The sequence below is a fragment of the Trichosurus vulpecula genome, chromosome 9 (genome assembly GCF_011100635.1).
Source record: "Trichosurus vulpecula isolate mTriVul1 chromosome 9, mTriVul1.pri, whole genome shotgun sequence".
Taxonomy (NCBI): domain Eukaryota; kingdom Metazoa; phylum Chordata; class Mammalia; order Diprotodontia; family Phalangeridae; genus Trichosurus; species Trichosurus vulpecula.
In genome coordinates, this window is record NC_050581.1 from 82,524,422 (window position 1) to 82,536,477 (window position 12,056).

Genomic DNA, 12,056 nt, shown 5'->3' on the forward strand with positions numbered 1-12,056 from the left:
GGATACAGATTTAATGGTGGCCCCGAATAAGAAAGTCTTAACCTATTGTAAAGGGGTGGGTCCAGGAAAGGCATTCCAAAAAGTGTGCAGGGGATGTAATTCCCAAAAGTTAAACACGGTGTCTGTTTCCTGGGTCTGTTCCCTTACATTGTTGTCTAAAATTCTGAACTTGAGGAGACAAAAGACAAAAGACCTGGTGTCCTTTTTTGTCTATGCCCCTGCCCAGAAAAAGTTTGTTCCCTATAGGGCCTGTAAATGCTTTCTACTGCTAGGAGGGCTTTGGAATATCTGAAACTGGACCTTGTTGGAATGAATTAGGACCTCTCAATGTCTTTTGTCAGAATTCTCTCTAGGATTACTTTGAAACACAACCTGAGGGTCCCTTCAGGTGACCAACAGATCACAACTAACCTGTTTCTCTGCCAGCTCTTTCTGGGAAGGTTTGTCTCATGTAGAACATGAAGACAAAGTTATACTTGGGAAATGACGTAAAAAGATTCTGAACAGCTCAGTAATATTACCAACTTCATTATACTTTCATAGTGGCTAGTCATGCATCATCATGAAGTTTCATAATCACAGATGAGAAAAGTAAAGAAAATATTGCCCTGAGTCATAAGGAAACTTGAGCCTGGGGACAGAGTTGGTATACAGAAGCAGAGAAGTTTGTCCAGGAGCACAGAAGAGTGATATTGGTAATGAATATTTCAAAACCAATCAATAGCATTAATAAGATCTGGATTTTTTTTGGAGAGGATAGACTCATCTTTGCCTTTTTTTTCTTTCAAAAACACTTTTAACAGAGATTCTGGGACCTGGACAGACCTCATTTAACTATATCAGGACTACAAGACTTACAGCTAGAAAAGATCTTAAAAGTCATCAAGTATAACTTAAAAAAATAATAAACAGATGAGCAAAACTGGGCTGGAGAGGCGAAATAACAATATGGCAAAGTGGAAATAATGCTGGATTTTCAGACAGAGTCCCTTTGGACTTCAGTTCTCTCCTATATAAAATGACAGATTGGATTACATAACCTCCAAGTTTGCTTCCCACTCTTGATTTTTGATTCTATGATTTACCCAAGGTCTCAAAGATAAGTAACAGAGCTACAATTTGAACTCAAGTCTTCATCTCCCAAATCCAATGCTAAATTGACATCCATATGTGTATAGGCCACATTGATTTAATTATGTAATTGACCACATTTGGCTTCAATTAAAATGATTACTTCATCCAAATATATTGCTAGTATGTCACTTGGCAACAGTCAGTTACAGGGCTCTTATAGTCTAGGAATTCAAGTGTACTAGCTAATTTAGGTATTATTATTATGGATAAAAGCTCAAGTAGGTATCGCCTTGGAGTAAGAAAGGCTGTATTTGACCCAACATAGACTTCATGTTTCACATCCAGGGACTAGCTTCTGTGGCAAATTATAGAATCACAGACTGTTGGACCTTGAAGAGATTTCAGAAATCAGGTGCTATATAGATCAGGACCTGAGGTCCAGAGAGGTGAACTGATTTTCCCCAAGGTGGCACCTATGGTGCAATCAGGTCCAGAATTTGGGTCTTTTGCCCTTCCAGGACAGTATACCACCTGTTCTGGCATACACCACTTTTCCTCTGATATAATAAAAACATTATATTTCCTCATGGGTCCATACGGCCCTAAGAAAGGCAACATTTCAGGGTAATCCAGAGACAGACAACAGAACCAAGAAGACCTGGGGTAAGACTTGTGATACTTTTGGACAGGAGAAGCAGTATTTTGGACTTTGAGTGCTCACCTGGTATAAACAAAACAAAACAAAAATACTGATCTATTCATTTATTTAGCAGTTAATAGAGGCAATTAGGACTGCCTGGGTGCCAAATAACCTGACCAAGAGGTTGGAAAGCTAATGAGGCTGGGTATAGACTAGTGAGTCTGTAGTCCTGGAGAGACCTGAGGGAGTCCTCTTTGCCATTCCAAGGGAATGAAGAATATATCCGTTTCTCCACTTGTACTGCAGTTAGGGGCCTAGGTTGGGCTTCTCTATTATTTTACTCTAATATTCTAGGAGGTTACTTAAAACATCCCCAACTTGAACTTTTAAAGTACTTATACTTCATCACCTTTCCCTAAACCTATACCACAAGTTTAGTACTTGCCCTAATATATGTTGTCTAAGGGACAGTCATTTTCCCTCAGAATGATCTCATTGCATCTAGTACCTTCCTTTCATTACTCCTTTTTATACAAATACTACATCTCAAGGTAGCAGACCCCCATGGTTCCAGCCATCATCCTACCTTTTTAATGTGGGTATTGATGTTGTAGCCATCAATAAAGGCTTTCCCAGAAGTGATAGCTTCATCCCCAGTCAGCATTTTGAAGGTAGTAGTTTTCCCTGCTCCATTGAAGCCAAGCAATCCAAAGCACTCCCCTTTCTGGACAGTTAGGGAGATCCTGTTTACAGCCAGGAAGGGCACTCTAATGCCATATACCTGAGATTTATCCAAAAGAAAACACACACACTTGACAAAAATACTGCTAATGAACTTGTAAAATCAAAGCTATAGACCCTCAAGTAATAACTATTCCCATCTCCCGCAGCAGCTTAGTAATTATTGTGTTTTTCTAGCTCAGTTAATACTTAGGGCTTCCTGTTGGCCCACAGACACTTATCAGTCTCGAGTCAGGACTTATATACAATATATAATTTATATCAAGGGTTTATAGTCTGGGGTCTGAGAACCCGTTTTTAAAAATGTTGTGACATGTTATTTCAATGTAATTGGTTTCCTTTTTAATCCTACACATATTTTATGAATTTCAAAAAACATTATTCTGAGAAAGAGTCCATAGGCTTCACTAGACTCCCAAAGGGATCACCGACACAAAAAATGTCAAGAACCCCTGCCTAAATGCAGGCCCCTTTTAAACTGGCAGAAATGACATCTAGAATGAATGATGGCCACACGTAAGTGGATAGCCATCCACTCCCTGACTCAAAAGGAATTCTACCAACCCTCTGTGTTTAGCTTCATACCACACACACACACACACACACACACACACACACACACACACACAAACACACACACGACTAGTATACTTGTAAGAGGCTCCAATACTTTCTGTCTAATTCAGCATGGAACTGCAGTGCCTCTAGGTTTGTGGGCTGGCTAGCTATCTGGGCTGGCTATATATCTGGATAGCCTAACTTAAGAGGTTAGTTTTCTATGCACGTGGAATCCTATTTCTTTAGGCCAAACAAAAATGGGGACCTAGCTGTGGATAGTCAAGTAGATGTGTCTATCTTCTTGTGCCCTTCTTCAATGACTATATTCATGTGTTTTGTATATTACTCAATAAAACCTTATAGCTATATCAACTTACTGTGAGGCTTTGCTGTTGTTTTTTGAAATACAAAACCTGATTAATGCAACCCTTTCTTTTCTTCCATGGGCCCCAGGAATTGGCCCATATGCTTCAGTCCAGATGTTATCTCTTATTGCTTCTGACTGGACTGTTTCTCCTCCCTAGTTCCCCCATGGAAAAGAACATTGTCTCCTAGTTTCTCTTTCCCTCCTGTCCCTGATAGTAGACATGTTGCCCTATGAGGGCTCTAGGAGTTTTTATTATTTGTAACTACAGGGGTAGAAACATAAAATGTCTTAAATACTTCCTGGTATTTGCCAGGAGCAAAAAGAGTTTAATCTAATATCTTTTAGATCCCATCTTGGCTCTCTTAACAATTAATCTTTCTGTTTTTGTCTTGAAAGCCTGAAATCTTCTATTCATTTTTTATTCCTTGGAGTGGTAACATCAATTTCCACTTTCACCTTCCCTTCAAAAAGGAATACCCCATCCTAGGCTCCTCCACTTTCTCTCTTGCACATAGATGCTATGGGAGATAAAAAGGCTTACAAAAGAACTGGTGGAAGGACTGTTAGTTCCCAAAGAACTCAAATAACATTCATCTACAACTAAGAAGAAACTCCTGGCTTTTTTTTCCATAGCATCTTCCTATTCAAAAAAAGAAATTTATCTTAGATCACTGCCTCACACTCCAACAACTAAGGGAGAATACACATAGATCCCAGAGATCAAGCAATGCATTAATTATATCAGTACATATATTTGATAGTTCTCTGTTGAGGAAGGAAACTGGCTTTTATCTGACTTTACCTTTGTGAGTTGCTTAACAACCAGTGGGGTACTCAGCAAAAGCTCTGGAAGGGATTCCTCAATTTTCTTACTTTCATTTTCCACATCTTCATCCCTGGGAAGGTCTGATTCTTTGCTATGCACTTGTGCCTATGTGCCAGAGATAAGGAATCCTACTTGAGTTGGAGGAGATGATTTTGAAATTTGGAAAAGCAAGGACTTAAGGGGCAACAGAAATGAATTGGATCCTCAGAGATACTAAATAAGCAGGCACTGGAAAGGATCTTTGTAAGACGCCCTACTCTGAACTACTGCTCTCACATGCATCTTTGTCTTCCCCTGGCCTAGGACACAGACAAATGGGGTTCACACAACCAGGATCAGGAAATCTCAGAAACAAACTTCATGTGGAATCCTATGCACAGTGAGAACCTTTTAGAAAAGCAACAGAGTTGTCTATTTCCAAGACAGAATACACCAGACCGAAACTTCCAAGTAGTCTTAACTACTTCCTTGAACATACAGAGAAAGGTCTTCTCTCCTGTTTGGCCATAGCTGATAGTGGCAAACAGAGTTCTCTATTCAGCTGACTTGATTTTTATAAAAACAATGGCTATATTGTGACTAGTTAACAGACACTAATTTATGAATGGAATATGGGGAGCTTGCTGATCACAGGGGCTTCTGGGTCAATAATTCTGTGATTCCCTCTTTTTATCATTGAAGTCACAGAGTCTTAGAGGTGGAAAGAACTTTAAAGGTCATTTAATTCAATTTGCTATCCCATGATGCTTGTTCTATTTTTGGATAGCTGATTGTTGGAAAATTGTTCCTGACTTGTAGTAGCAATATAGCTTGCTGTGAATCTCATCTAGTCAGGAAGACATCTTCCTGAGTTCAAATCTGGCCTCAGACACTTACTAGCTGTGTGAGCCTTGAGAAGTCACTTAACTCTGTTTGCCTCAGTTTTCTCACCCATAAAATGAGCTGGAGAAGGAAATGACAAATCACTCTAGTATCTTTACCAAGAAAAACCCAAAAGGGGTCATGAAGAATCAGAGATGACCAAAAATAACTCAACAACAACAAGGAGCTCTGGAACAAAGGGTTTGAATAATTTAGTGATTTTTCTCATATAATTCAAACTGTTTTCCAGAAAAGTTGGGCCAATTCACAGCTCAAACAGTGTATTATTAGCTACAATTTGCTAAGATGTTATATACATGGCCATTTAAAGTCTAGACAGCATAGTATTTGGAGCTGGGAGAAACCTTAGAGATCATTTAGTTTTTACCCATTTTAAAATGTTTTTAAGCAATAAGATTTGATATCTTTTGTTTTATGTCAGATTCATTTCTGACTATGTTTTCCCTTATAATGAAGAAAAATAGGACACAGTAACCTCATCTGACAAAATATATGCCATTTGGCACTCACAGCTTCCCATCTCTACCGAAAACAGAGAAGTGCTTCCTCATCAAGAAAGATCATCATAATTATTTAGCATTCGGCTTCATTTTGGGGGTCCTTTTGTTTACATTATTGTAGTGAATATATAGTGTTTTTCTGATTCTGATTACTTTGGTAGATTCCCCATGTTTTTTTAAAAAACATTTTACAAGCATTTACTATCTGTCCCTTTCACTGCACAATAATTTTTCTTTTTTTTTTTAAAGAATGCCCTCATATTAAATATGTATAGTGTAGCAAAACAAAATTCTGCATTGGCCATGCCCAGAATGTATATATCACTCTGCATTATTTTGAGCCCATCACCTTTTTGGCTGTATATGAATAGTGAATTGCATCTTCAGTCTTCTGAACTGCAAGTGATCAGAGTTCTAAAATCTTTCAAAGTCTTTTTTTCTCAATCATGTTGTTGTCACTGAAAACATTGTTCTCCCAATTCTGCTCACTTGCTCTGCATTTAGTTCATATAGGACTTCAAAGTTTCTTTTGAGACTGTTCATTTCATTATTTCTTAGGGCACAATAACATTCTGTTACATTCACATAGAGGTAGGTCACAATTAATGTGAATTTGAATACTGTGAAATCTGATTTAGTGTCAGTTATAAAATGATATCAAATTGTATTTAATGTGAGCATTAATGAGACACAGGCTAGGGGTTTGAACACACTGCTATGTTGTCTGTCTATGGTTGTTTATCATTGCCTCAAATGTGATAGATATACTGTCATATATCATATTACCAATGGTTGTGTTTTTTATTTTGAAAACAGCCCTTACCAAAATAGACAAAAGGAAGAATACTTCAGATGGAAACACCTCCAGTATAAAAAAGAAGAGGCTTCTTATTACATTAGGACAAAAATTTAATGTAATTGAATAGCATGAAGCTGATCAAAGTAACTCTAAAATAGGACAAGATGTTGGAATGCCCTAATCTATGGTATGTAATATTATAAAGCTTGTAGGTGAAATAAAAGAAAAAGTCAAAGCTACAGCATCTTTTTGTGCCTTGCAAACAATTGCAAGGAACAGAAATATCATAGTGATAGAAATGAAGTATCTTTTAGCTGCATGGGTTAATGATTGCAATCAAAAAACATTTCTCTTTACTAGAACAGCCATTCAGACAAAAGTTCCAAGTTTATTTAAGGCAGTGAAAGAAAATGGAAATGAAATGGATAGTAAATAAACTTTTACTGCAAGTGTTGATTGGTTCAATTGCTCAAAAAGTAACTTGTAAGTCTTTCCTGATCCCCCTAAGTGCCAGTGCCTTCCCTGTTGATCATCTCTAATTTGCCCTGTATAGATCTTGTTTGTACAGAGTCATTTTAATGTTATCTCCTTCAATTAGACTATGAGTTCCTTAATAATAATAGCTAACATTTAAATAATACCTGGTGTCTGGAACTTACCAAGCTTAGACTCGAGGCGCAGTGGCAGTTGCGGGGCAAGGGTAGGGACAGGAGGCAGTGATTAGACTTCCCCTAGATCAGACTGCTTTGTGAGACCTGAAAGTTTGCTACTCTCCAAACTGAGTCTTGAGATTATGGAATAACACAAAACTCAACACCCTAAGAAAGCAGCAACAGGATCTGAGATGGCACAAGGTCAGACCAGATATTTCCTTCTTAAATGTGTAGATCCTAGCAATAACATTAAGTTTGAAGTCAGCAAGTAGACTCAAAAAAATGAAAAAAATCCCTCTATAAAAAGTGATTATGGTGATAGGGACACTTAAGACATAAATTTAGAAGAGAATGACTCCAAAAATATCTACAAGCAAAGCCTCAACAAAAAACAGACTTTGGGCACAAGTTTAAGTAGAAGTCATAGAAGTCATAAAGCAGGTATTAAAATTAAAAAAAATTTTTTTATAAATTAAATGCTAGAGGAAAGAATGGAAAAGAAATGAGAGCTATAGAATAAAGATTTGGAAAGGGAATGGACAATTTGGTAAAAGATATACAAACTTTTGCCCAAGCAACAAAATCTCTAAAAATTATGATGGACCAAATAGAAGCTAATGACTCTATGAAACAACAAGAAATTTTAAAACAAAGTCAAAAGACTGAAAAAAATAGAAGAAAATGTAAGATATGTTACAGCAAAAATAACTGACCTGGAAAACAGATTAAGAAGAAAAAATTCAAGAATCACTGAACTACTTGAAAGCCGTGACTAAAAAAAGAATTAGAAGCAATGTTTCAAGAAACCACAAACGAAAACTGTTCAGATCTCTTGGGACCAGAAGGCAAAATGGAAATAGAAATAATTCACTGGTCACCTCTTGAAATAAACCCCCAAATGAAAACCCCCGGGATCATTAAAATCAAAATCCACAGCTTCCAGGTCAAAAGTAAGTAGTGCTAACAGCAAGCTAGCAAGTAGGAATCCGTGTACCAAGAAGCCATAGTGTAACGGCGGGCAAAGGGGGATTTTTGTTGTCTTTCGTTTTGGAGCACTTCTCAGCACTAAGGCAATCAACTACCTTTGAATCTTACCTTTGTTTCAATCAAGAGTCTTTGATTGAATCGCGAGTCTTTGATGACCGGCTTAAGTCACGGGAAGGCCTAGGTCACATGGGTTTGAGTCTCGTGGTTGTGATGCCCTCTGACTCTGAAGAAGTGTATATATGCTCTGAGGTTAGCATTTTGCTTGGGGCTCACTCACTGGAAGAATGTCATGTGATTTGACCAGACAAGACTCTGGGTAGCCATTGGAGCCCCCCGGCTTTGAAAAATCCAGATGTTGGTACTTCTCTCTCTGGTAGCTATGTATGTAATGTCTTAGACAGACGGCTAGAAGCCTGTCTGCTGATTTGTGTTATTCTGCTCTGTTTATGTAATTTCTGTTTGTGTTTTCTCTGAAGTTCAGCATGCTGACTTTTTCCCCAGAACTAAGTGAATGATATATATATATATATATATACACATATATATATACAAATATGCATATATATATGTATGTATGTTTAATTAAAGTGAGATTATAAACCCCTTAAAGTTGCTTTCCTTAGAAAAGCAGATCAAAGAACCTGTGTTAGCAGCCCTCCTGTGTGCTGGTGTTACTGGCCTTACACAGCCACAGTAGCAGCAAGAAGCATTGTTGTTACACATAGCTAACATCACAGAACACGTAGTAGTCACTACTATATAGGACTGGAGAGTTTAGAATATGGTATTCCAGAAGGCAAAGAATGGCTTACAATCAAGAATGCATTTCCCAGCAAAATGAGTATAACCCTACATGGGGGAAAATGGATCATAAATGAAATAGAGGACTTCCAGGTATTCCTGATGGAAAAACCAGAATTATGTAGAAACTTTGAAGTTTAAACACAGGAGTTAAAAGAAACATAAAAGGTAAACATGAATGAACAATAATAAAAGGATAAACTGCTTAATTCATATATGGGAAGATGATATATGTGTTCACTCAGAACCCTATCATCATCAGAAGTTACAGAGGGATGTTTTGATGATCTTAAAAGAAAAACAGAAAAGAAACAGGAATACATTGAGGGCAGAGGGAGGGAGAAGGATGGAGAATTATCTCACATAATTGGGCTGCCAAGCAGAAGTTCTTACAAACAAAGAGGAAATAGATAAGTAGGTGACATAGCCTCCCTTTCATCTGAACTAGTCAAAGGGAAGAAAATACATACACTCATAGATTGTTACAGAAATACTTTTTACTCATCTGTGCAATGGGAGAAAAGGGGGAAGAAAAGGGTGGGGACAAAGAGGGAAGGTAAAAGAAGGCAGATATTAATCCTAAGCAAAACAAACTCTAATTAAAGATGTACAAAACTTTTTCAGTGGCAAGGAATTGGAAACTGAGGTGATACTCATCAATTAAGGAATGACTGAACAAGTTATGGTATATGAATGTCATAGAATGCTATGTGGTATTGTGATTTGTCCTTCATTCAAAGTCACCAGCCTCACTTTCTCCTCTACAGCCATCTGGGTCCAGTGGCCAGATATTGATCAGGACAACTGGAGATGGCTTCCAAATAGGCGTTGCCTCAGTCAGAGTGAGAACCTGAAAAGACCTAGCTTAAAAGGGCCAAGGTCTCTCATTGCATCCTATTGTGCTATAAAAATGATGAAAGGGATGGTTTAAGAAAAACCTGAGAAGATTTATATGAACTGATGCAGAGTGAAGCAAGCAGAAGCAAGAGAACAATTTATACAGTAACAACAATATTATAAAGACAAAACTTTGAAAGACTTAGGAACTCTGATCAACATAATGACCAACCATGATTCCCGAGGACTAGTGATGAAACATACTATCTATCTCTTGATAGAGAGGAGATAGACTCAGAGAGGATTGAGACATATTTTCTTTGGACATAGCCAGTGTAGAGAATTTATTTTGTTTGACTTTACATGTTTGTAACAAGGGTTTTGTTTTTCTTTTTTTTTTCAATGAAAGGTGGGGAGGTGGGAGGAAGAGAAGGTAGATTTCTGAAAAAAAAATTAGTTAAAAAACCAGAAAGGTTAATCAGTGAAACAGATTAGGCACACACCATCCAAAAGCAAACAAACATGTAGTATATAATGTATGGTAAACCCTAAAACCTCAGCTAGTAAGAGACAGGCTCATTACTTGACAAAATCTGTTGGGAAAACTGGAAAGCAGTTTGGTAGAAATGGGGTGTTGGCCACTCACACTGTATAACAAGCCAAACTCCAAATAGATATATGACTTAGACATAAAAATGACCTCACAAGCAAATTAATAATAATAGCTAACATCTATACAGAACAGTGCCAGGCACTGTGCTAAACATTTTACAATTATCATCTCATTTGATCCTCAGAACAATCCAGGGAGATAAGTGCCATTATTATGCCCACTTTGCAGATGAGGAAACTGAGGCAAACAGGTTAAGTGACTTGCCCAGGGTCACACAGACAGTAAGTGTCTGAGGCTGCATTTGAATTCAGGTCTTTCTTACTCCAGGTCTAGCACTTTATCCACTGAGCAACCTGGAACAGCAAAGAAGAAATTACCTTTCAGATATATAGAAAGAAGAAGACTTCATAACTAAAGTGACAGCGATCACAGAAAAAATGGAGAATTCTGATTACATAAAAGTGGAAAAGTATTTCAGAAATAAATCTAGTGTAGTTAAAATTAGAAGTAAAACAGGTAACTGGGAAAGCATCTTTGCATAAATTTCTCTGATAAGGGTCTCATTTCCAGGATAAATTAAAAATTGTTTTAAATTCATAAGACCAAGAGTCATTTTCTGATGGATATATGGTCAAAGGATACGAACAGGCAATTTTCAAAGGATGAAATTCGTACTACCCTACGGGCCATGTCCAAAAATGTGTGTTTCATTCTGCATCTTGAGTCCATCGCTTCTTTCAGGAAATGGGTAGCATTCTTCATCTCTAGTCCTCAGGAATTATGGTAGATCAATGTGTGATCAGAGTTTTTAAGTTTTTCAAAAACTTCATTTTTACAGTGTTGTTATTATAGTACAAATTGTTTTCCTTGTTCTGCTCACTTCACTTTGTATTCATATAAAATTTCACAGGTTTCTTTGAAACTATCCTCTCAATTATCTTAAACTCATATATTTCCAAACATGTAAATGTGGTTGTAAAGATATTGTCTACAATCTGTCATTTATGAACATCACTTTTGAAAGCCTTTCAGTTCTCATTTAATATCCTCATCAAGGATGCCCTTGATTTATGTGCAGATTATTATGGAATTTTCTGCATTATACTATTTAGTTTACAAATTTTTTATTCTGAACTTAACAAACACAAAAGAAAATGGACATGTTCAAGATAGAACAGAAAAAGAGATTTGTATGTGAAACTGTGGGTCTCTATTATATACAGACTGCTGTTTTTAAAAAGTATCTTTTTATAAAAAGCATTTTTAAAAGTTCAGCTTGTCCTACATGTCTGTGCTTCTTTCTGGCCTTACTTCTATTCTCTTCTTTGCATTAAAAAAAAGATGTCTAAAAATCTCCTTTTTTCTTTTGGCTACCTTATCTCTATTCTCCCTTTCCCTGCTACCTATCCCAATCTTCCAACTTGGAGGAGGGGCAGAGAAATAAAGTTTTTTTAAAAAAATTAATTTATTTTTAGTTTTCAACATTCACTTCCACAAGATTTTGAATTCCAAATTTTCTCCCCATCTCTCCCCTCCCCCACCCCAAGACAGCATGAATTCTGATTACCCCTTCCTTCAACCTGCCCTCCCTTTTATCACCCACTCCCCCTTTTCTTATCCCTTTCCCTTCTATTTTCCTGTAGGACAAGATAGATTTCTATACCCTATTCCCTGTATATCTTATTTCCCAGTTGCATGTAAAAACAATTTTTAACATTCATTTTTAAAACTTTGAGTTCCACATTCTCTCCCTTCCTCCCTCCCTACCCACTCTCATT

At 37.1% G+C, this 12,056-nt stretch overlaps 1 protein-coding gene across 1 annotated transcript in view; it reads right to left on the minus strand.

Moving 5' to 3' along the window:
• The window catches only part of LOC118831416 (ATP-binding cassette sub-family A member 3-like), a 183,452-nt gene that overhangs the window by 20,285 nt on the left and 151,111 nt on the right, over positions 1-12,056 (minus strand). Inside the window, exons 25-26 of the mRNA XM_036738755.1 lie at positions 4,183-4,311; positions 2,301-2,495 (exon numbers count right to left, since the gene is read on the minus strand). Of these exons, the coding sequence (XP_036594650.1) occupies positions 2,301-2,495; positions 4,183-4,311 (324 nt within the window). The remainder of the gene's footprint in view (positions 1-2,300; positions 2,496-4,182; positions 4,312-12,056) is intronic.